At 47.2% G+C, this 23,866-nt stretch overlaps 1 protein-coding gene across 2 annotated transcripts in view; it reads left to right on the top strand.

Moving 5' to 3' along the window:
* The window catches only part of LOC144099302 (uncharacterized), a 231,383-nt gene that overhangs the window by 169,463 nt on the left and 38,054 nt on the right, over positions 1-23,866 (top strand). For both annotated transcript variants that reach the window (XM_077632495.1, XM_077632496.1), the window contains exons 9-14: positions 1,569-1,640; positions 5,839-5,910; positions 6,860-6,931; positions 8,149-8,220; positions 18,283-18,351; positions 18,514-18,585. In XM_077632495.1, coding sequence (XP_077488621.1) covers positions 1,569-1,640; positions 5,839-5,910; positions 6,860-6,931; positions 8,149-8,220; positions 18,283-18,351; positions 18,514-18,585 — 429 coding nt within the window. The remainder of the gene's footprint in view (positions 1-1,568; positions 1,641-5,838; positions 5,911-6,859; positions 6,932-8,148; positions 8,221-18,282; positions 18,352-18,513; positions 18,586-23,866) is intronic.

The following is a 23,866-nucleotide window of genomic DNA, read 5'->3' as shown; positions in this document are numbered from 1 at the left end:
CTGAAAAACGTAATTAACGCTTCACTATACAATATTTATAATTTGAATAAGACACGTTGGTCTCAGTCAATCACCGTAGTGAAGGGTTTCTAGCAAGTTTCGACCAATGGTATACTCCCGTAAAAGTTCGCCGAAACAAAATACTGCACACGGGAAGGCTGCCATGCCGGAGGATACCTCCATCACCATGTACAGTGTTGTAATACTTAGAGGCAACATGAGAAATGGTTGAACCTGCTCTTAAAGTTGAGGAAAGTAGTGTTCACCGCGAACGGAAAAAACGGTGGAGAAGGTAGGAGACGTTTTAACAATATTTCGTGTATCTTTTATGCATGACGCACCCTGTAGATACCTCACCTCAGCCATCGCGTTCAGCAGTGGACATGCCTGCTTTTTTTACTCACAGCAATTACCTGCTAATCCAAGGGGTACACCATTACACATACGAAATGCGGCGACAGAGCTTTGGGCGAGAAGGAATCACATTTTTCTGAATAACTGCAAAATAATGCGCGCAAAGCAGGACGACGGACCACACTTACATCATCGGATGCGGTGAACTCAAAAGTGTCAAATTGGGCTGTGCCAGGGCTGGCACTCAAGGTCACCGAACTAACACGTCTCTTAACAGCCTCTGCATTTGGGAGATCCTAGTGTTGACAGAAAGGCCAGGTGAACCCCAAAGCGAAGCCTTCGGAGGGATTTGGCCTATTCAACGAAACAAACTGTACTAACTGAAAAGATAACACCATGAGCTGTTTGTTTATCTCTCTGAGTTGATTACAAAATACATACGGATACAGTGGCAGACAGTGCTGAAAGTGAGATCAGCACGCCAACTCTTAATTGACGTCCATGAAACCGTGATTACACACGAAGTTTCTCAACAGGCACTCATGTGGTTGCCGGGTAGAACTGAACTGCACAGGTATGCACTGACGACGCATTCCAGTCGATATCGATGGAACCACTGCTCTACCGATTTACTGCTTGTATAGTGGAGAGTTTGTGCACTGCTGCATAGTAGGGGTTTAATTTTAAATATCCGCAGTGATCACAAGCTGCGTTTAGCTACATTCACTGAGTGCATTGTAGCGATAGCGCGTCTTACTTCTAGAGTGTCAGCCTTTGCTATACCATCGTGGGAAAAGCGGCACACAGTGATAAGAAAAACAGCCGGGTTGTTGCCTTTCCTTTCGTGATTTTAAACAGAGTTATGTATTGGTTGAACCGGGGCAGAGTGTAAAGCCTTGCCTTGCCGGCAAGCTATCTAAATCTTTTTCAAGATCTTTACTATTAACGAAATTTACAGCTAAAAAATGTATTTTGGTGCTTGTCCCGAATGGTTAAGAACATAGAAATTAATACTTTCGGTAGTTCTGGTTCGTCAGGGGATATAAATGAGTTCTTTTTTGCGTAGTATGCTGTTAGATGCCAGTTAAGCGGTGACTCCGCAGACACCTCTATGCGTGGACTGTGCTATGAGAAATGTTTTTCTTGCATATGACCAATGCTCCCCTGGTCTCTGCCGCAATCATTAGTGTCTAAGGTCGAGTTCTATGTTGCAGGCATATTTCCCACAACCCCATTGAGTCCATCTCTCTAGAGGCTTTTCGTGGACTCACAGCGCTGGAAACGCTGTAAGTAGGCTTCCTAGAAGTATTTGTTGCTGTGAATGCTAGGACATGTCAGCATTGTGATATGCGGTGTGAGAACAGATTTGATTTTGCGCACACAAAGACGACCTGCTCTGTCTTCCTCGTCTTTATTAGGCCCACAAAGCATACTACTGGATGTGAGAACAACGTGCTATACTCTCTTGTCGCCTAAAATTTTCGCTTCCCTTGGCAATTCGAAACTACAAAAAAAAACAACCTTTCTTCTTCATGAATGCATGACGTAAGTCTGCAATTCAATTGTACACTATAATCATATCCTACACTGAGGTCATGTGTTATATACAGTGTTAATAACAACACGTAACACAATAGAGTCCTTGAGCTGGACACAAATAACTTTACCCCCAAAAATTCAAAACTTTTTGAGGTTGAAGAAAATTGAGAATAATAACGTGGAACCTTCATCGTCTAGAAGTTGTACCTGCCGCCAAAAATAGGGTTGGATATATAGAAATGATTTCAATAAGGTGTACGCCGTCTTGTGCGTCACTAAGCAGTTATTATTTCTCTGGGTGAGTGAGTTTCGTCGCCTGTAATTTATGAAAAAAGTAAGAAGTTTATTCCTGCTGAAAAGTAGTGCGAACAAAAAAGTTGCGAGAGAGGAGCTGAGTATTATTTAAAATTTACTATAGCACAGAACAGTTTCAAATCGGCAACTCTGGCGAAAATTTAAAAAATAGGCAAAGCAAGAACAATCAAGTCGCATCGTACATCAAGTGTTAATGCGCAAAGTGGAGACGGCGTCCCGAATGATATTCTTATTTTGGACGGTGACTTGTGTATGCGATAAAGTGAATTCCTCTTTCTACCAAGGCCACAGACGGCCGACGGACGCATCACTTCTGGCATTTGAAACTTTTCTGTTAGCTCCCGGGTCGAAACTCACTGCGGTTTCTGAAAATGATGGACACGTCGGAGAAAAGCTGTTCTAACTTACTGGTTGACAAGTCAGATGTTTTACTATTGTTGTACTGGTTTTTTAGAGCCATCCAGTTGTGTGCTATTATAAGTCGCCCCGGAAGCTTATTAAGCCTTTCGCATATTCCACAACAAGGACTCGCACCTCAGTCTTCATGTATGCAGTAGCAGGAAGAACAAACAGAGTTTTAAGACTCCGTGTGTTCGCAGTCAAGATGAGGATATTCGCGGAGGCGAAGGCACGGTTCACACGTGTTGAATTATTTTGCCTGGTAGGCTTTGTTTCCTCGTGTTTGTGTTTTATCAATGCGTTTATTAAAATTGCACTCACTCGCAATATTTCTCACTTATGCCAGCGCCAATGTTGCAGGTTTGTCCTCTTCTAGAATCTTTCCTTGGGCATTTTAACTAATACGGTAAATTTTGTTTAGGGAAAATTTTTAATGAAGTCATCATTAGTGTTCATCGCTGCTTATGGTACACTCTGCAACGAATGCGAAGAGTTTTCTGTTCTTGATCTTCCCTTTCCGATCTTCAGGAATTAGCAACACACAACAGGAAGCCGCCCTCCTCTTTCCCTCCGCCCTACCACTTCTTTTCTGCTTTTTTTATTTATGTCATTAAGTTACAAGTGAAAAGTACACCCGGGCTATAGTCCTGACCGCAGCAGCAGTCTGTCCATCTTACATTGAGTAAAGCTGAGATTTGGGCGAGTTGGTAAGCATTCATGGTGGGTGAAGAGCGCGACAAAGGCGGAACAAAAGCAGGACAAGCGCTGATTAACAAGTGAGTTTATTGAAGAACGAAAAGTGGTAATATATAGTGGACGCAAACAATAAAATGTAAAAAACAGAAAGAACGACAAAAGGGGTTAAACAGCCTATGCCATGTGCAAGTCCAGATATTGAAATTCCTTATCACTTAATGTCACAGAAGGATTGCTGACGCAGTTTTCTTCTAGATTATGAATGGGATACGCTTCCATGATTTCTCTGATCACCTTGTTATTACCATAGAACAAGGTGACCTGAGCCTTGTACAGCGGTTCGCATTTGCATTTTTTGCAGAAAAACTTTGTCCCAAGAGCCGGGCCATCTTTTTCTGGTTTTCTCTTAAGTTCTTTTTCTTTTTCGTGTTTGCACTTACAATTAGCGCAATGAGCGGCAACATGGCAAAGAGGGTCATTTTTTCTTGCGCATTCGTGCTCCATTAACCTCTTATTCAGGCATCTGCCTGTTTACTCAACATAGGCGGCACCGCTTTTGAAGGGTATCTGCTATACAACGTTTTCTTTGCAGTCAACGGAGCGTGACACATGTCGAACCTGGCAATCGACCTTCTCTGTTTGTTGTGCCTGCGAGACTTGTTTGCACATGGTATTCAGCTTTCTAGGGGCAGAAAATACGACATCGACGTCGTACCGGCCTGCAACCTTCTTGAGGCCGTGCGACATGCCATGCTTGTAAGAGACTACAGCCAGTCTTCTTTTCTCCTTCCTTTCATGGAGCTACCGCTATAACATTTTTAAGCAGCTTTTCCGAAGCCCTAGAGATGACACAATCTGGGTAACCATCAGCGCGTAACCTGCACACTTCTGCAGTAATGCCATCAGCAATCCTTTCGTGACATGACATTTTCAGAGCAGATTTCAGGCACCATAGTGTTATGCCTTCATTTATTAGCTTGAAGTGACCCGATGAAAAGTTCAGCAACGGTTTTGCAGACCTCGGTCGATAACTCCAGCAAACATGTTCACGTTCGATAAACAAAGCCACATCTAAAAACTGAAGCTGATTATCCTTAGGGATCTCAATGTTGAACTTGAGGCCGCATCCATATTCGTTGAAAACTTTCAAAACATCAACCAGCTTTTTTGGAAAGCTGCTTGCACGGGTGATAACCAGGTAGTCATCTACGTACTTGAAAATACGAGTGACCAAGTCTTTTGACGCACTGTTTATGCCAGTGTCAACGCCGCTAAGGAAGATATCAGCCAAAATTGGTGCAACTCTAGATTGTATGTAAACACCAGGTGCTTGCACATATGATGTTCCTTGCCATTCTACCACAGTCGCAGACAAATAAAACGACAGAATTTCTAAAAACTTTCAATGGACACTCCGCATTGGTCAATAAAGGCAGATTCATCGTTATTCTGGGTAATACACGTCTTCACAGAGTTCATCGGTTCACGGTGTGGCAAAGAATAATATAGGTCCACCACGTCTATGCTGAACAACGAGCAGATTCCAGGATTATCTGGCTTGAGGTAATCCACCAAGGCTTCAGAATTCGGTATAAAAACGGGTCGTGCACAACCGAGGAGGCTAGGTGTTTTTGAAGGTAGCCCGACACAGCATGCTGCCATGTGTCACGTTCAGAAACAATACAGCGGAAAGGGATGCCCGGTTTGGGTGTTTTAGCGGTAAAAAACACATATAGATAGATCCCCTTTGACTTCTTAACTGAATCAGCCAGTCTGTTCTGGTTAGGGTGCAACAAAAGATCAACGGCCTCTTCCTTTACCTTGGCTGCCTTGAAGATTACCTGCTTGAAGTTTCTCTCCAACGCTTCGAGCGCCTTCTGGGCAAAGGCATCTTCTTGAAGGACGACAAAGCAGCCCTCCTTATCGGCCGTAACTAACCGGATACCACTTTTTACCAGGAACTGCACTGTCTTCTTTGTGTTGGCGCTGTTTCTTTGCATGTTGTCGATCTTTTTCAGCACATCCATTTACTCCACGATGCAACGCTGGCGCATTTCTTCTGGCAGCAAGCGAGCGATCCTCTTTGAAAGTGCACCTTCTCTGCCGGTCTCAGACGAGGCTCGAAGGCCCCCTTTTGTCGTTTTTTCTGTTTTTTATATTTTATTGTTTACGTTCACTATATATTACCACTTTCCGTTCTTCAATAAACCCAGTTGCTAGTCAGCACTTGTCTTGCCTTTGTCCCGCCTTTGTTGCGCTGTTCACCCACCATAAATGCTGTTCATCTTACGTTTCCTAAGACGCAAAGCTATCGCAGTTCACAGTGATTTTTCCATCTCGGCTGCTTGAAAGTGTGGTGATCTCAGCGGGGCCGAACCTGTGGTCCGGCGGCCCATAGAAAGACGCAATAACGCACTAAGTTATCTCTCTCTCTTTATCACTGATAACTGGTATCCTCGAAGTGTATAAAACTGTACTGGAAGATCATACCTAACAGATGACACTAGCATTCACTCTTTTTTTCTATTAACGCAGAGACCTCAAGAGTTGCTCCTTGACCGAAGTGCACGACGGCTTGCTGAAACACACTACGAATTTGACACATTTGTGAGTTTCACTCGAAAAGAGTCACCGTATTCTCATTGTTTCTCTTCGGGAATCTATAAGCGTACGCGAAAATTCCTGCTTATTCTAGGAGAAGCAGATGGCTAGCCGCATGACAGAGTGCTTTACTGTGTCGCTGCAAAATTTGGTCCTTCTACAAAGACAGTACTGTCGGAAGCAATGCTGCACACTGTAGAAAGTTCACGGGCGCTGTACGTCTTCTGCGTAATCATTTGTGGCTATTAGAGCGCATTGTCAGAAGCACAAATCCTTTGGACGCTTTTGAGGCACTTTTGGAAGAAGACCGATGTCGGTGGCAAGTGTTTTTGAAATATATCTTAAAATTGCTCATCTAGTTCAATCTGGTGTATGGTGTATGGTAAGTATCTGGTGGAGTAATGCAATGTAGTGTAACAATGTGTGATCTGTACTTCAACGGCGCAGAAATGAATGTCGCCTCTCGAGCAAGTTTTTCTTGAGAGAGCTTAAGTGGCAGTACTGCCCACCCCTGTCTAAAAAAATTATCCTAAAACTATTCTCATTACTGCTCAAAAGGCAACTGTTTCTTCTTCAACGTTCTGTAATTATGCATATACTTCACCGCATTCATTTGAAGTTTGAATACACGTTTACTCGTGCAATCAAAGCCGAAATAATTCCTTTCAACAGACGATTTCATGAAAAATGATGCAAAACTGCTCGTATGCTTTGTCTTGGGGTAGAATACTGAATAATAATTGATGCATGAATGCTGAGGGTTTGCTCATCTTCGTTCGGTTCTAGCACTGATACAAAAAAAGAGAGAGAGATGTGAGTAATTGTGATATGCTGTACTCAAGCCAAAAAGTAGACTCTGGATCTGTATCTAATATACTTTTTGCCCTTGGCGAATGCGTGATCTTATGCCCGGTTCACGGCTTTTCGATGTGACTTGTTACATGTTTTATTTTAGATGGCTCGACGAGAACGAAATTGAGGTCCTTCGTCCAGGTGCTTTTGCTTCTCACAAGCGGCTACAAGTTCTGTGAGTGCTGCATGCACGTTTCAATATAACTGCTGTTTATTTTTAACCTAGCAGGCATGTAGGCATTGTTTGTTGCACATATCGTGCGTTGAAAAAAAAATCATTACTCTTTTTTCGCTAGGTACGACAAGTACTAAAGCTTATCTTAAATCACCGCACGTAATGCTATTTTCCTTCACACCACTATTGAAAACATGCGTTCTACGACAATGAACGGTATAAATTATTCGGGAGAAATTTTGAAGCATGGGATGCCTTCTGGTGTTTGAACCCTCTCTTTTGAATACCTACAAATTAAATGGCTTTGATCTATTTTCTTGTTCCTAGCGGAATAAAAAAAAAGACTTTGATCTATAGTCTTGTTCTTACCAGAATCTGCGCCTTATGCATCGTGCACAATTTTGGATACATTGTCATTCTGTGGTTTCATCTTATTCTGTGCTTTGAATTGTAACTGAAATTTCTGTTTTGATTAAGACCTGATTGTTATACCGAACGTTAATTTCTCCTACTGTGCCAACTTGTGTACATTTTTTTATGTACTTTTGTGCTGCTTCTGCTAAAATAACAAATAAAGTCAGGGGCTGTGGGCTGGTCAAGCTGCCTGCGAGCATCTTTTTTCCCGCCTCCCTCCTATCTAAATGTATGATGGAAAATAAAGTTTATTATTACTATTATTAAAATAAAAATCAGGGGCTATACCAGTGATATAATTAAACTGGGATCTACAATGAATAAGTAAAATAGTACCCGGTCCGCCCTGCCTTTGCCAGAAGAAGATCTACAAACTCAAACTCACAGGTCTTATTGAGTTACACATTGCTAAAAAGAGGGTCCCACTGGTTCACACAGGCATCGTCCCTAAACGGTAGCGTTTAGGGGTTGAGGGCAGACTGGCGAGGATTTGAAGCCTCTGAAATGAGAAAGTGGCGGTCTTTTCCTCTCTGTTTTGCTAAAGAGTTCTTGAGTAGTTGAGCTTAAACAAGACCAAACACTTCGGCGCTTTTGAGAGAAAGGCGAATAAAATAAAGAACAAATCACCTTGACGAGTTGGCGATACTTGATTCGCAAAAAAATAAAATATATCATTAAACGGGTACCCGCTATTGTTTTGCATTTTAATAAAAATACGAGAGTTTCCTTTTTACCTTAGTGTTGAAGCAGAAACAGCGGCTGTGTTGCTGACAGCAGGTTTGAAAGTGCTGCTTATTTTCCAGGTCTCTCACTAAAAACAAGATAGTGCATTTGTCGGCGAATGACTTCATCGGCTTGACGTCACTGCAAACACTGTGAGTTCTTCCACAACTTCAAGTTTTAATTCGATAGGAGGCTGTGGCTAGACGACATGTTGTTGGCGTTGTACAGGTTAACGTGTACATTCCACTCACGTGCAAAAACGATTGGAGAGAAAGCGAAAAAACGAAAAGGGTATTTTCTCACAACATATATTGATATTAAGTGGGTGCTTAAAAGAAAAGTAGTCTTACATGCCTCACTGTTAGGGCACTTGGCAAAAATTTGTGTGAGTGGTCTCCTGGGTAGGGACGCCACAGGATCCAGCAGGGACGCACCGGAGAACGAGATAAAGAAGTTCTACAAATGCATGCTACACTGATTAATAGTACTTATTATGAAAATAGGTAGGTTTACAAGCATTTATGCGCATTCTTTTGGTAAATACATGTTAATTATTATTGTGGCTTGTTCTTGTTTCCATTTTCTATTCTTACGATTTTGTTCGTTCGCGCTGCTTCGTTAAGTGTGGAAGGGCGCCAGCGAGCACAGTATGCGATGGTGCTGTACAACCGAGCATTTGATTTTGGTCATTTTTGTGCGGCAGTGTTGTAGAGTTTGCGTAAGTTTTCACAGGTGTGTAAGTTTAGCGGACATCATGATTACATGTTGTAATTAAGAACACGAGTAAAACGCAGATGTAGAGCATGAAATTGTACCAATTACTCGGAAGAGTGCTAGGCGAGCACAAGCGGCGACTGACAGCGAAGCTGCGAGAAGAGAAATTTGAAAACTGAGTCGTTAAACCAAAGTCACTGCGCGCGTTCGGAGCAAACGCAGGCAGCGCCGAGAAGCGGCTCTGTCGCGTGTTTTAGTGCGTTACCGAAACCGATGGCATAGGCCTCCCCTGTAGTGAAAGATCCCGGTGAAAGGCGGAGCCTGAACGACCAAGAGGGTCATTCGTTGGTCGTAGCAGTGGGAGGGGTCGACAGCTCAAAGAAGTGGGGGGCAACAGAGCCGGGTGGCATTGCGTAGTGGAGGGTTTCAGGGGGCAGCGGATTTTCAACAATGGCTGCTCTAAGGCGGTTGTAGACATGTAATCCTGATTAGCGTAGAAGACAAACGTCTACAGCTAATCACTACGCTTGATGATGCGATAAGAACCACCATAATGGCGCTGCGAGGGCTTGGGGACTGCATCGCGAGAGACAAACTCATGTGTCGCTGCCTCCAAGGCAAGAAGAAAGGAGGTTGTTTTAGGCGAGGAAGCGGAGCGGAGAACGAAGAATGTTAGATTACGCAAGGCGGAAGGAACACAGCTGCAGAGCATACTCGAGGGCAAGGTGAGGTGGCTCTAGCGTCGAATAGTTCTCTAGGAAGGCCTAGTGGTGAACCATATATAAGGAGGTATACTCCACCCTTCTTGTCACCCAAGGCCTGACGCTCCACTCTGCTTCACAGCGGACACGTCTCATGTGGCAGTTCGAGCCACCTTGCAACAGTGCTTTAATGAATCGTGGCAGCCACTATTACGCTTATCGGGAAACCTATTCGTCACCCAAAGCCGTTACAGCACTTTCGGCCGTCAACTCTTCGCGGATTATGTGTTTGTGATTCTTTTTAGGGCATTTCCTTGCGAGTCATTGTTTTAGTGCGCCAGCGCTAAACTTCAACTATGCCGAATAGCCGTTGTCTTGCAGGCTTTCTGTGTGGACAGGATGTGGTGACGTTATGAGGAAATGCAACCTAGCTGACCTACCAGTCAGCAATGTTGCTTCTCTGGGAATTTTACAGCTCTAACGCTAGAGGCCAAACCCTTCAATTTCACCGATGTTTGTCCGGCTCCTCTGCGACAATAAAGAGCTGGATGACTAGGTTCCACCCGACTTGATTACAGGTGGGCCATCTAGGTCACGGGACCATGTGATCATAACTAGCCAACACTTCGCCAGGAGGGGTATGAGGGCTCCCAGGGATCTGGGAATGCAAGGTAGAAAATTACCCATGAGGGAATGAATACCGAAATTCTAGCGCACCTAATTTGCATCCGTTCTAACCATGGTAATTCCTCCGTCATTTTTTTCATCCTCCCAAACAACAAGATGTTGAAATTCGCCATCAAGTCTGCTAGCAGCACGTTTTTGCCTCCTGCAGGCAGTCACCTTGCATACACTGCTGAATTCACGACTGGTGTCAGGCTACTGCAAAAGTGTACGAACCCTGCCGCTGATGCGCTCTCTCGGCTGACGTTGTCCCTACATTGCGCAGCATCGCCAGCGTCTGCCAATTTCCGGGCTCTAGTTGCAGTGTAAGCGTGCGATGCTCACAAGAGAAGTCGCTTAGCTTCGCCTGTTGCTTGGAACGCACGAGTGTAGTCATGCTTCCCTTCAATCCTGAACCGATCCCATTCTATGCGACATGTATGCTGGCAGACTCACCGCCGGCTTCGGCAACGCAGTGGAAGACTAGACACAGCCGCTGCCCGGCGCCATCTGTGTTTCCGTTGCCGACATTGATGGTGCTGCTAAGGTTTCTTCCAGCTTTATTTCATTCGTGTAAGGTATTGCCCAAAAGGAATTGGTGACATTTAGGCCACGTGCACCGAGTACCTAGTATTGGGAGCATGGACGTCGATGAAATTTCTGCTTATTCTCGCGAAAATTGCACAAAGAAATCAAGCGAACTTGATTAGCTGAGAGGAGCGGCTGTGCTGCCTTTTGTCAGGATCACAATGTTCAAGGTCGCTGATTTTTTCAAAAGCTATGGTTTGCCGCGTTCGGTTTCCCCTTTAGTTTTATAGCCGTTAATGTTTTGCGTTATGGTTCATGGGGGTTTAACGTCCCAAAGCGACTCAGGCTGTGAGGGACGCCGTAGTGAAGGGCGCCGGAAATTTCGACCGCCTAGGATTTTTTAACGTGAACTGGCATCGCACAGTATACAGGCCTCTAGGATTTCGCCTCCATCGGAATACGACTGCCGCGGTCAGGTTACGAACCCGCGCCTTTCGGGTCAGCAGCCGAATGCCATAGCCACTGAGAGACCGCGGCAGGTCTATAAAAGTTAATGGCTACGAAGCTTCCAAGTGACGTCATGCGCTTGTTTTAGTCTGTAGTCGCCGTCATGAGTCCGCCCGGACGGGCAAAGGTCTGGCCTAACGAGAGCGCCGCATTCCGCTTGCTTTTGCACCCAAGACGTCAGCACCAGCCGGCATCCGCCATTTCTACACAGGGGGCCTAATGGATCCTTGCAACGAATGACGACTTGTAGCCGTTGCAGTGGCATCCTTACTCAATATGTTAAACTTATCGCTTGGCTCTTCGCCCCCGCTACCAGGGCCGACACTTTGAGGCTGCGGTACCAGCCCGAAACCACTCGACCGTGTCCTCGCGTTACCTGCGACAGCTTCTCATGGGCGACGTGACTGACGGGACGAGAACGATCTACTATCTTGTGGGCAGAGGCGTAATGAGTCGGAGTGTGTGGTACTCTTGCGGAGCCCCTCGATACGCGGCAGAGATGGTAAGAGAGCGTACAAATGCAATAGTGTCTCTACCACTTAACCCGATGCAAAAATATTACGGCGAAGAATTTTATGCGAAGCATATTATCAGTGTTTCACTTCGGCGCTCACGACGGTTACACGCCGGCTTCGACCTTGAGCTATACCACGTGACACCATGACGTCACGACCGAGGAGAGGCAGGCCGCATCTTGCGCCGTCGCGACGGTTGCGCGCCGGGCGACCACGTGACACCATGGCGTCACGACCGAGGAGAGGCAGGCCGCATCTTGCGCCGTCGCGACGGTTGCGCGCCGGGCGACCACGTGACACCATGACGTCACGACCGAGGAGAGGCAGAGCCGCATCTTGCGCCGTCGCGACGGTTGCGTGCCGGGCGACCACGTGACATCATGACGTCACGACCGAGGAGAGGCAGAGCCGCATCTTGCGCCGTCGCGACGGTTGCGCGCCGGGTAACCACGTGGTACCACGTGACGCTACGGCGACGGTATATAAGGGAGGCTGCGCTTGCCTCCGATAGACAGACGCCGCGCACCCCTGCGCGCGCGTTCTTCCTTCTTCCTCTGAAACCCTACCTATCCTTCTCTCTATCTGCACGCCGGCAGTGGTGGTGGTGTTTTAACACCAGTCACAGGCCCGTGCATTTTCCTTTCCTCTTCCCCTTTCATCCACTTACTACTACTACGATAGACACTCGTTGCGATGGCTCCTGGAGGCGCGGCTGCACGGTGGAATGAGAAGCGAAAGCTGCGGCGTGCCACGGAGAGCCCTGAAGAGCGGGAAGAACGTCTGGCTAAGGAGCGTGTTCGGGCTGCGGCTCGGCGACAACGGTCTACCACTGAAGAGGACGACGTGAGCAATGCTTCCACTAGTACGGACAGTGAGTCTAGTGGTACTTCTACTCGTTTGGAGCGTTGGAATGCCTCTAGGCGACTGAAGCGTGCCCAAGAAACTCCCGAACAGCGAGAGCAACGGCTTGAAAAGGAGCGGGCAGCTCGACGCGAAAGAAAAAGGAAACGACGCGCAGAAGAGGTGGCTGTTTATTGGCTTGCAAAAAATAAATTATGATTTACAGTGATGTACTGGCTCTGTGTGTGTTTCCGAGATTAGCCAAGAGAGACCAGGTTTAACCGAGAACAGTCAAGAGAAACCAAGATTAACCGCTAATATGCTTCGCATCTGCCGGGCTTAACCAAGTTAAGCCTCTGCCATTTTTTTCTCCACGTGAAAGGAACGATGATGCCGTACAGGGTTATTTACCTCCATTGATTGTTGTAGAAATAACTTCCCGCAGTTTCTGGCTGGAGAAAATTGTCATGATTCGTGACGCACGGTATGTGATTAAGGGGTGGGGGAAAAATCTGTCCCTCTCAACTCTCGTTTTGGCTCGCTAAAATTCTCGTTTTAGTGAGACATTCGCGATATTGTCTGTTACTTGGAAGCCGATTGTAATGTGCTGCATAGCATTATACTACAGGATTGAGAGTTTCGCAAGGGCTTTTTGGGGCAGGGGGCAGTACGGAATAGTTTTTGGTTATATCAAGTTGAAGTATATGATAAAAACGTAGAAGACATGGCAAGATTATTCTCCACTTAATTTGTATTATTTTTCCGCCCTCTCAGAGTATATAAAGAGCTTGTGGTTTCGTCATCACTGTTGATCATCATTTACTGCAGACATAAAAAAACCATTGGCATTTATTCAAGAATGAGGTAAAAACTACAAGACTATTCCAATTTTTTCGCAAGCTACAAGAGAAGGCAGGCGCTGACATACAAAAAGTAACGTTAAAACCTGCTACGAACAAACAGACAGACAAAGAGCGATAAAAAACCTAAAACGCTCTCAGTGAAAGTAGCCAGCGGAAGAAAGAGGAATGATTTTGTCACTCAGTTTATTCCATTTCCTGGGGAATCCCAAGTATAATGAGGCCGAAGAGGAAAAGGCATGAGCGCTAAAGAAAAAAAGCGCTTTACATTAGCTATCAGATTTGAACAGTTGGAGAAACACATTTATATATTCATATATTTCACTTTATGCTGGACATATTTTCACACCTATCACGAATAAAAAAAAAGTGGCGACCAATGGGTGATCCGACAGGAATGCGAGAGCATGAATCGTTTCCTTGATCGCTGGCACACCGCTGCTTTCGTTGCACTTGTTCAATTTCGCTTTGCAGTTCAAACACAGACGTTGTTTTTACTTTCCCACTTTTCGTTGCACTGAAATCGTTGCCCTTGCTGCTTGCTTCTGCTCCCTTTCTTCTCTGGGCGCAGCTGTCCGTTTTCCCTGACATCGTTTCCTCAGTGGGTCTTGCCTTGCTCATGAAGAGAACGGCAACAAACGCGCCACGTGTCCGTCTACCCCTCACACCACTCCATCATGAAGTTGCTTCTATTGCACTGCAGGAGATCTCACAGCTCGCTTCACAACCGTACAAAACGTCGCACCACGTACTTGGGGCGGCACAAAAGTGCAGGCTTCGCTACCTCGCCGCTGTGGTTTTCTTTTCAGCATCCACACGTTTCTTACGTCTTTTACAAGAATACGTCATAGCTACGCGTCTGTCCCCCCCCCCCCCCCCCCCCCACCTCCGACACACACACTCTAAGCCAGTCTTGCGCCACTTCTTCCACTTTCCCCCTCCCTTTTGTGCCTCCTGTTTCGTATGTTCTCCACTCCCGTTCTCCGACGCGCGTCCTCGCATCGGCTGCTTGCGGAGAGCGCGCGCCCTTGGACTCCCTTCCTTTTTAGACTTTTCTTCTTGGCTCCTTTTGTCGTTCGTGCGCTTTTCTCCTTCAGTGCATCACGCCTTTACCACGTTTTCTCGCCATGGGCCTTCTAATACTCTTCGCAATAAAAATACACTGAGCTGCCTTCTTGCATAAGCAATTCGTGCTTGCAAAAAAGGGTCGAATTATGTGGTTCCTGTACAAACGAAGTCATTAGCTAAAGTCCGGGCTAGTGAGCTTGTTCGCTTGCAGGATACAACTAGGTGCATGGCAAGGCATTGAGGGCGGTTCAATGGAGAAAAAATTAAATACACAGTGTGACAGGTTGGGTTACATACCAATTTTCCAAGTGTTTAAACCCAAGTAAGCCGAGCACCAGGACAGTGGAATGCTTTTACGTTTTGTATCACCGCTGGGTGCCCGGTGGCACTGCCCATCAAACTGCTTCTTTACATTGGTCGGTCAAATGTTTAATGAAATCCCCCAAGGTGGAGTAGATTCGTAATAACGGAGCAGTTACTCATTAGCATCCACCCAAGCGGAGCCAAACGGCTACAAAGTAAAGCTAAACAACTTTCTCAGAAACTTCGTCGTAAAAAAAATTGTCCTGGTGTGGGGTTCCAACCCGGGACCACCGCTCCACTGGAGCAGTCGCTCTACCAACTGAGCTAACCAGGACAGCAAGGTAACGGTAGGGCGAGAGCGAATTCATTAATAATTCGAAGTGGGAACAGAGTTGTTTTGATGCCAATGGGTAATTACTCTCTTATTGCTTCTTTACATTGCGTTACCAAACCAGCTGTTCTTTTGCTAAAGACTGATGGTGGGAATGAAATCTTGTGGTGCAAGGGCTTATGCGGCCAGAGAGGGAAAAGGAGCTGTCGTACGAATAACGAAGCAGGTTTCTTAAGCAGATTTAGTCGCTGCCGCCGTGGGGCAGTGGTAATGGTGCTCGGCTGCTGACCCGAAAAATGAGAGTTCGATCCCGGTCGTAACGGTTGCATTTCGACGGAAGCGACATGCTAGGGGCCCTTGTACTCTTTGATGTGAAAGCACGTTAAAGAACCCTAGGTTCTCTAAATTATTCGGAGCCCTCCACTACGTCGTCCCCCTAGGCCTTAGTCAATTTAGGACGTCAAACCCCAGAAACCGTAAACCATAATCCGTCAGATTTATGTTCAAGGTGGCCTCCCGCACAGGTCATAAATAGCAGCGCCTTGATTCCGCTGCTAATATTTCTTCCATGAACATTCAAAGTTTGAAAATTCGTGTCTATGAAAACTATGCAAATTTTAACAGTTCTGTGTTAGAAAACCACAATTTTAAACGACTATGCAGCTCGCATTGCCTTTATCCGCCGGCTTAAAATCAAAGAGGAAATCAGCTTTCCATTTTTATTAGAGAATTTTACTTGGTAAAGATTAAAATTGGCTGAAATTGACATTTTCATGACACGATTACCTCATATCTGGCTACAAGGCTGTAAGCCAATGCGCAGATTTGAACATAACCGTCGTACCGTATAAAACCTCAAGCACAACGCCCTCAGGTTGCAACCTAAATGAGAATGTGTGTGTGAAACAGTGTTACGGAATTTTCATCGCGTTCGCGTGTAATTACCGAGTGGCTTTTAAGTGTGCATGAAAGGATTATGAACAGCGATGACGAAACCACGCACTTTCTTAAAACCTGATCGGGCGGGAAAGAAATATTTAAGTTGCGAGGACACTTTTCTTCGCTTCTACGTTTTTGGCATCTAAGTCAACCTCCTGGACTGAAGACGCTCTGCTAAGTTCCCTCTACCGGGAAGGGGCTTTGTGCAACTCCAAATCCAGTAGCATAATAGTGCGCAGCTCATTATGAGCAGGGCTTATATCCCAGGAGCACGAATAAGGTTAATATTGTCGTGAAAATGTGAATTTTGAAAGATTTTCCTCCTTTTTCTTACAAACACCGCGTTAAACATTGGAAAGAATATCCCCTCTTCTGTTTAAAGCGGCTGAAAGAAAAAACGATTCAGGTTTTATATTCTTCAAAAATTGCATTTCTGTAGCCCTGAACAGCTATATATAAATTATCGTAATTTTAATATTTGTCTATTGTTTAAAGTTTGAATGCTTCAAGAACAAACATAAGGCGCTACCTCTGTCTTGCGCGGGAGGTCATCTGATTTGGGCAGTGAGGAACTTCACAGTGGAAGGCGTCGGCGTAATGCAGATTATTTGAGGTTCCTTAACGGGCGCTGACATCGCCTGCATTGAAATTTGGCCCTCGGGGGTAGGATCAAATGCACGAAATTGATATCACCAGCCTATGCAGAAGCCACTATACTACCGCGGCCAGTATCATTAACAGGAATTCGGAACAAGTACTAGTTCTCTTGGCTGCTGACACGCGGAGCATGGCTGTGAATCTCTAAAAATAAGGGGTTGACGTCATTCGTGACGTGTAAGAAAGGTAGATAATAGCTGAGTGGCTGTCATTGAATTGCTATAAGCTGCTTGACTTAGCAGCACTTGCTTAACGCTGCCACAAATTCCGGACATTGATAATAGTCTTAAACCGGACCAGTGCTGCAAATGAGGTGTCGGTGGAACACCAAGCGGGTATACCATGTGCAGAAGGGAACGGAATCTGTCACTGACATGTGAAAAAAAGAACGATAACTTGCATAAAAAGCCATACGAATCAGGTATGGGCCTAAATAAAAAAAAAACGTAATTGCACGGAGGTGCTAATTGGAGCTAATGTTCCCAAAATTGTACTCAAAATGCACTAAACAAAAAAGGAAGCGTAGGCACAGTAAAGCACATTTCGTGGAAGTGAACAGAGCCTCGTGCGTCTCTGGCCACGTTAATTACTTTCTCTCAGCCACAAGCAAGGGCGGGATTGGTCCAAATGGAACTGTCAGAAGAAGTTTGCCATCGGATTGATTACGGCAGGAAGTCTGCGGCGAGAAGTGCTGCAGCACTTTGGCCCCGCACAAACCGGAATCCGCGTTCACCTCATTCCACGCACTAATTAATGAATCGCCTGAAATGTTTGTACCTGTATCCTAGCTCTGCCCATGGGAATGAGAGACACACAACTGGCGCTTCGTTATCAGCACTTTGTGTGACCACTAAAGTGCTACGAGTACCTAAGCTATATACAGGCTCTTTCATATGCCATTTCTACGCATACCATGCTTTCCCCGACCATTCCTGGCTAACGCAGTAGCTTTGCACTGATGCTCTCCACATGTTAGAAGGCTGTTATTAGGTGCATGAGAGTGGGTTCCTCTGCTCAAGGCAGCTCACGCGTAATAGCGTGGCATTATGACATCGTGACATGTTGGTTAGGATAAAGAGCAAAGAAAGCCAGCGAAATGACGATGCTGCATGTATTAGTTTACGCTGGAGAAAGCAATGTTATGAAATAAGGTGAAAACGACGCAGAAGCCATTACCAATGGGCTCAGTGTAACCTGAGCTGGCTTGGAAAATTTTACAACACAGAGCCGGTGGTGAGAGAAGCCGGAGGCAAACATGTGATCCGAAAGAAATTCTAGCCTATATGAGTGCTATATAAAATTTAAAGCGGCTGAATATTCAAACTGCACTTGAAACATTAAGTCCACCGTCAGTGCTCCGAGGTTTGTAGCAATAGTCGGACTTCAGCATGTACATTTTGCGCTTTGTAACGTTTCACACTTTTAAATAGATGTCGCAAAAACGGCGAGGAAGCAGTGATAGTAACTCTGCTATAATACTAGCCTATAAAGCTATGTCCATGATGAAATTACAGATAGGCTGGGGCACTAAGTGACTATATGAGAGTATTTTTCTTTTATATGTCTTGTTTTTTTCCGGCTGATGCAGGAACCTGGCTTACAATAAGATAGCTGACATCAGTGGAGCTTTCACTAACCTAGGAAGCCTGCGAACATTGTAAGTGGCTTTCTCCAAGAAAAAACTTTTCGATCCAAATGAATCAAAACGACAAAGTGACTTTGCCGCGCACTTGGAAATATCTGCATGACCTTTGTGTGCCGCTCGTAGCCAGCACTGAAGCAACAAAAATGTCAGTGCGTGTCCCGTTCTTTCCCGCAGGGACCTCGAGGGCAACAGAATTGACGCCATGCCCGACGATACCTTCTGGCCTCTCGCCAACATCGAATCACTGTAAGACGCTAGCTTGAACGTCCTGTTCAAAACTCAAATTAGCCGTCCAGTTTGGACGCTTTTTTCCGCAGGTGCGAGAACACACTATTCCACAAATGACGCTTGAAAATTGCGTAGCAGTTCACTTTTTCTTACCCACCATGGTTAGGACGTGGAGCCACAGGATGAAAACGCAGTTCCAAAGAGATAATTTTAGGTACACCGCTGATTTGATAGTTACTAACTTTTGTGTGCAGTACACCCGCCTCCTGTCACTTCGACATTGTAAAAAGGCATACAAAATTCTTTGGCGGAGTTGAGTGCTGCCTGGGTTCTCTAGGCTGGGCTATGGTATCCAAAAAAAAGTGCAAATTGGCAAAAATGTTTGACACAGAACCACACAAAGAATTTATACATGTCTTGTGCAGTGTGATGACCCCCATAATGCGCAGGTCCACACGGGACGGAGAGGCAAAGAGACACCGTATGGCTCAGTTTACACAAACAGGTATATTCAATAATTACACATGATTAAGATTATACATCAGAGGCTGGGGCGTCCGAGCTTACGTGCCGACGACTTCATGGGGGCGATGGAGTGGCTCCGGAGTTGGGCTCGAGCGGTTGCTGGCAGAAGCTGCACGCCGTCGGGCTTCGGCGCTGAAGGCCCTCTTGGCGAACGATGTCGTCCTGAGCGTCTCTTCCGTACTGCTTCTCGATTTTTATATCCTCTTCTCCACACTCCCTAGGGTGAGGACGCCCACGCCGGAGGGGAAGGAGGGGGGGGCTAGGGCTTTCACTTGGGCGCACAAACATACCACCGCACTTATTGTCTCGCCCCCCTCACGTGTTGAGTCCGAGGGAAAGAATGTTGTCTTCGCGGTAGCGCATAGCGTCGGCTGTGGTACGGCGCGCTCTGGCCCGCTGACAGTTCCCTTGTCCTGGAATGTGCCCGGGAGGGCCGCACCTGGAACGGCCACGCAAATTGGGGAGGATAAAGCCTGTTTCCCCGCGGCGGCGGCGGCGGGTCCGGTTGGGTCCGGTTCGGCTTAAACCCCTTCGTTCTGGTTGTCACTCTCAACGAGCATGGCTGGGTAATTGATGATGCCTGTCATCTGGGTCTCCGTCTACGCCGCGCCGTCGAACGTGGAACCTCGTAGCACACACAAGGAATGTACCTCGTAGCACACACAAGGAATGTACCTCGTAGCACACAAGGAATGTCACACTCGCTCACCCTCCAGAAGAATGTTCTCCGAACATTTGAGTCCCTGCAGCTCCCCTTGTCTTTCTGAATCGCCTCGCACAGTGCGTCCGACAAAACACTTTTCGCTGCACTCAACACCACTGCACAACACCATATGCCTCCGCTGTCATAACTGGCGTCTCCAGGGGCAGCACTGATCTTCTTTTACAGATAAACATGAAACTCAGCACCCAAGCCTCTCCTTTCTAGTCCAAACTGGACGAAATAAATTTACCACAGTTACAAAGGAGCTCCCACTTCTAGCACGATCACGGCACAGACAAAAATATAGATAACGAAAGGAAGTAGGGCAGGTTCTGCATGCGCTCCGCATGCTCTCCTGTGAAGGTGTTACTTAATGACAGAAAGGTTTAACTACTAACTCCGATAACTTAACACATACGCATATAGCAATGTTATGAGCTGCGGCATTACACAATTCTGACCAGTTCACAACTCCGCTCTGTTTACACCATTAGTCCGACTTAGCTTTCCGATTTCGCAGCGGATATCGGCCTTCATGAGTCATACTAAGTAAGTCTGACCCTTTGTCTGCTTTGGGACTCGCGAGGGCTCGTGGCAGGAGCCTCTCCTGGCGTTATCTGCGCGGCAACCTCGCGCGCTTCTTCTTCTAGCAATGCATGAAGTAAATCCGGTGGCATTCCGGCCGTCACCTCTGGTGCCTGCCGAACAAATGCAGGAGAGGGCGTTTCTTGCGAACTATCTGCGCGCTCCGCTTCACTTCTGTCCCCATCAAAATCCGCGCTTTCCCTTTCCTCATTTCGTGAATACTGAACCGGTGCCGACTTGAGGCGATTTGCGTGTATCCTTATCAAGCGCCGGTTCACGTCTCGGACTCTGAAGTTTACCGGAGAAAGCTTCTCGACAACCTCGCACGGTCCTCTCCACTTCGTCTGGAACTTACGAGCTAGCCCAATCTGCCTTTGGCAGTTTTCAATGTACACGCTGTCCCCCACATTAAACGGCGCGTCTCTAGCACTGCGATCGTGCACCTCCTTCCTGCGCTTCGCCGCTTTCTTTAAGGCCTCCTTTGCGATGTCCCTCGCCACTTGCAAGCGCGATTCTAGCTCCACCTTATAGTCGTCCAGTGAAGCGTATGGGACACGACGGGGGCCCTCTGGCACTTCACTAGGCTGGTCCGGGTCTCGGCCGTAGAGAAGAAAGAATGGCGATTCGCCCGTGCTCTCGTGTGCTGCGGAATTGTAGGCAAACATTGCATACGGGAGCCACAAGTCCCAGTCCCGCTGGTCGCGCGAAACAAAATGCGACCGGAACCCGGCCACGGTTTGGTTCAGTCGCTCCACCGCGCCGTTGCAAGCCGGATGGTACGGTGTTGTCTGCTTCTTAGCGATCTTAAGCAGCTCGCAAACTCTCCTCATTAGCTGCGACACGAAGTTCGTTCCCCGATCTGTCAAGAGTTGCCTCGGGGGTCCATGTCGGAGCACGATCTGTTCGACAAATGCTCTTGCAACCGTGTCTGCCTTCTGATCTGGGAGTGCTACCGCTTCCGCGTATTGTGAAAGGTGATCGACAAATACTAAAATGTACTTGTTTCCGGAAGTGGTCGTGGGCAATGGGCCCATTATGTCCATACCTGTCCGCTCGAAGGGAGCCGAAACCTCAGGGAACGGCTGAATTGGAGCTGGTCTTCGTCCCTTGGGTGTTTTTCTTTCGAGACAGGAATGACACTTCGCACAGTAGTCTCTAACATCCTGTCGCATGCCACTCCAAAAGTACAAACGCTCCACACGCCTGCGTGTCTTCGCTACGCCAAAATGACCGGCGCATGGCGCATCGTGAAACGCGCGAAGAACCCTTTCTGTCCACGACCGAGGTATGACGACTCTCTCCCAAGCGGTTTTCTCTGGTCTCCCTTTCCTGGTTGGCCTCGTGCGCCGACACAGGGTGCCGTCTTTGCCAATGAAATAATCTAGCTGTTCGGGGTGAGACGGTGCGCCCTCTAAGCTTTCGATTATTCGCTTCAGGTCAGGATCTTTGCACTGCTCTGTGCGTAATTCGGCGGGGTCGACTACGGGGACAAACTCATCTATAGCTGCCACGGCAGCTGTGCGGCTGAGTGCATCAGCATTCAGATGCGTCTTTCCTGACTTGTGCTCAACTTCAAAGCAGTATTCCTGCAGGTGTAGATTCCATCTAGCGAGTCGCGAGCTAGGGTCCCAGACACTCATCACCCATTTCAGAGGATGGCAGTCTGTGACTAGCTTGAATTTGCGGCCGTAAAGGTAGCATCTGAAGTGCTTTACTGCCCAGACAACGGCGAGGCACTCCCTTTCCGTAGCTCCGTACTTTTGCTCTGTGGGGCTCAGCTGTCGGCTAGCAAAAGCAACGGGATGTTCTTTGCCCTCGATAACCTGAGAGAGCACGGCACGAACTGCGAACTTTGACGCATCTGTGGCCATAACGAAGGGCAAATTAAAATCCGGGTGGCGCAACAGCGGTGCACTCATTAGCTTCCTTTTCAGGGCCCCAAAAGCATTCTCCGCGTTTTCGTCCCAGCGAAAGGCGACATTTTTGGCTGTTAAGGCGGTGAGCGGCTTAGCGAGCTTGGCGAACTCCTCTATGTGCCTTCGGTAGTAACCGATCAGGCCGAGAAACTGCCGGACCTGGCGGACGCTAGTCGGGGATGGAAAATCTGAGACACACCTTAGTTTCTCAGGGTCCGGTCGCACGCCGTCAGCTGAAACAACGTGCCCGAGGTATTTCACCTCGTTTTTGAGGAATTGGCACTTAGAGGGCTTCAGCTTGAGACCCGCTCCTCTTAATCGCACCAAAACCTGCTCAATATCGCGCAAATGGTTCTCAAAACTGTCACTGTATATGATAATGTCATCCATATACACGAAGCACAGCCTCCCCAGAAGACCTGCCAGGATAACATCAGCGGTTCTCTGCCAGACAGCAGGGCTGTGGGCCAGACCCATCGGCATTCTTTTCCATTCATAGTGCCCTGAGGGCGTGTTGAATGCCGTTTTCTCGGCATCTGCCGGATCCATTGCTGTCTGCCAGAATCCCGCCGCCATGTCCACTACCGTGAAGTACCTGGCAGAGCCCAGCTGAGAAAGCGTCTCCTGTATATTGGGGATGGGGTATGGATCGATGCGAGTTACGGCATTTAGTTTGCGGTAGTCCACTACCAATCGATACGAGCCATCTGGCTTTTCCACCAATAGTGCTGGTGCTCCCCAGGGTGACTGAGTGTTCGACAATGCCGCGATCAATCAGGTCCTGCACCTGCCGCTCCATCTCCTCACGTTGGGAGTAAGGAATCCTGTACGCACGCTGGTAAACGGGCGATGAAGTGCCGGTTTCTATCCTGTGCTTTATAACGCCACAGCAGCCCAAATCCAGGTTGGACGCGGCGAATACCTCCGAGTAGTCGTTCAGCAAACCAGCCAGAGCCTCCCTCTCCCTGGATTTTACGTGAGAAAGATCGAACGACACCTTTGGAGCAGCCGAAGGACTAGCATGCTCTACAGTTGCGAGTACCGTATCGGTGGGCTCACGTTGCTCTATCGCAGAGGTGAAGAAAGCCAATGTTTTGTTCTTGGGAAGGCTCAGTGGCTGCTGGCTACAGTTAACCACCCGTAGGGGCACTCTGTGGGCGTCATTAACTGTCACGAGGCACGCGGCTGCCTTCAGGCCATTGCTGAGAGAGTCGACCGGCTCAAGCACTCCCACGGCGCCGCTCTCTACATCTGAAGGCACAAACGCGTACAAAATGTGCTCCGACCAAGGAAGGACGACCGCCTCCTCGACCAGCCGGACGGCAACCCGCGAATATACCTTCTCCAATGATCCCACTGTTTGACGGGTGTCAATATCGGTAATGCGAATCTCAGCCCCTCTCCTGTTCAAAAACGGAACTTTTGAGCTGCCCGCATTAACCTCTTCCTCAGAGAATGAGACTACTACCTTCCCTTTTCTCAAAAAATCCTGCCCTAATATACCTGACACTCCGTTTGGCAGAGACACCGTGTCCGGGCATACGTAGCAGGGGTGCTCCAATGCAATTCC

This window comes from Amblyomma americanum, chromosome 7 (assembly GCF_052857255.1).
Source record: "Amblyomma americanum isolate KBUSLIRL-KWMA chromosome 7, ASM5285725v1, whole genome shotgun sequence".
In the NCBI taxonomy this organism is placed as follows: domain Eukaryota; kingdom Metazoa; phylum Arthropoda; class Arachnida; order Ixodida; family Ixodidae; genus Amblyomma; species Amblyomma americanum.
This window is presented reverse-complemented; position numbering and strand designations above follow the sequence as displayed.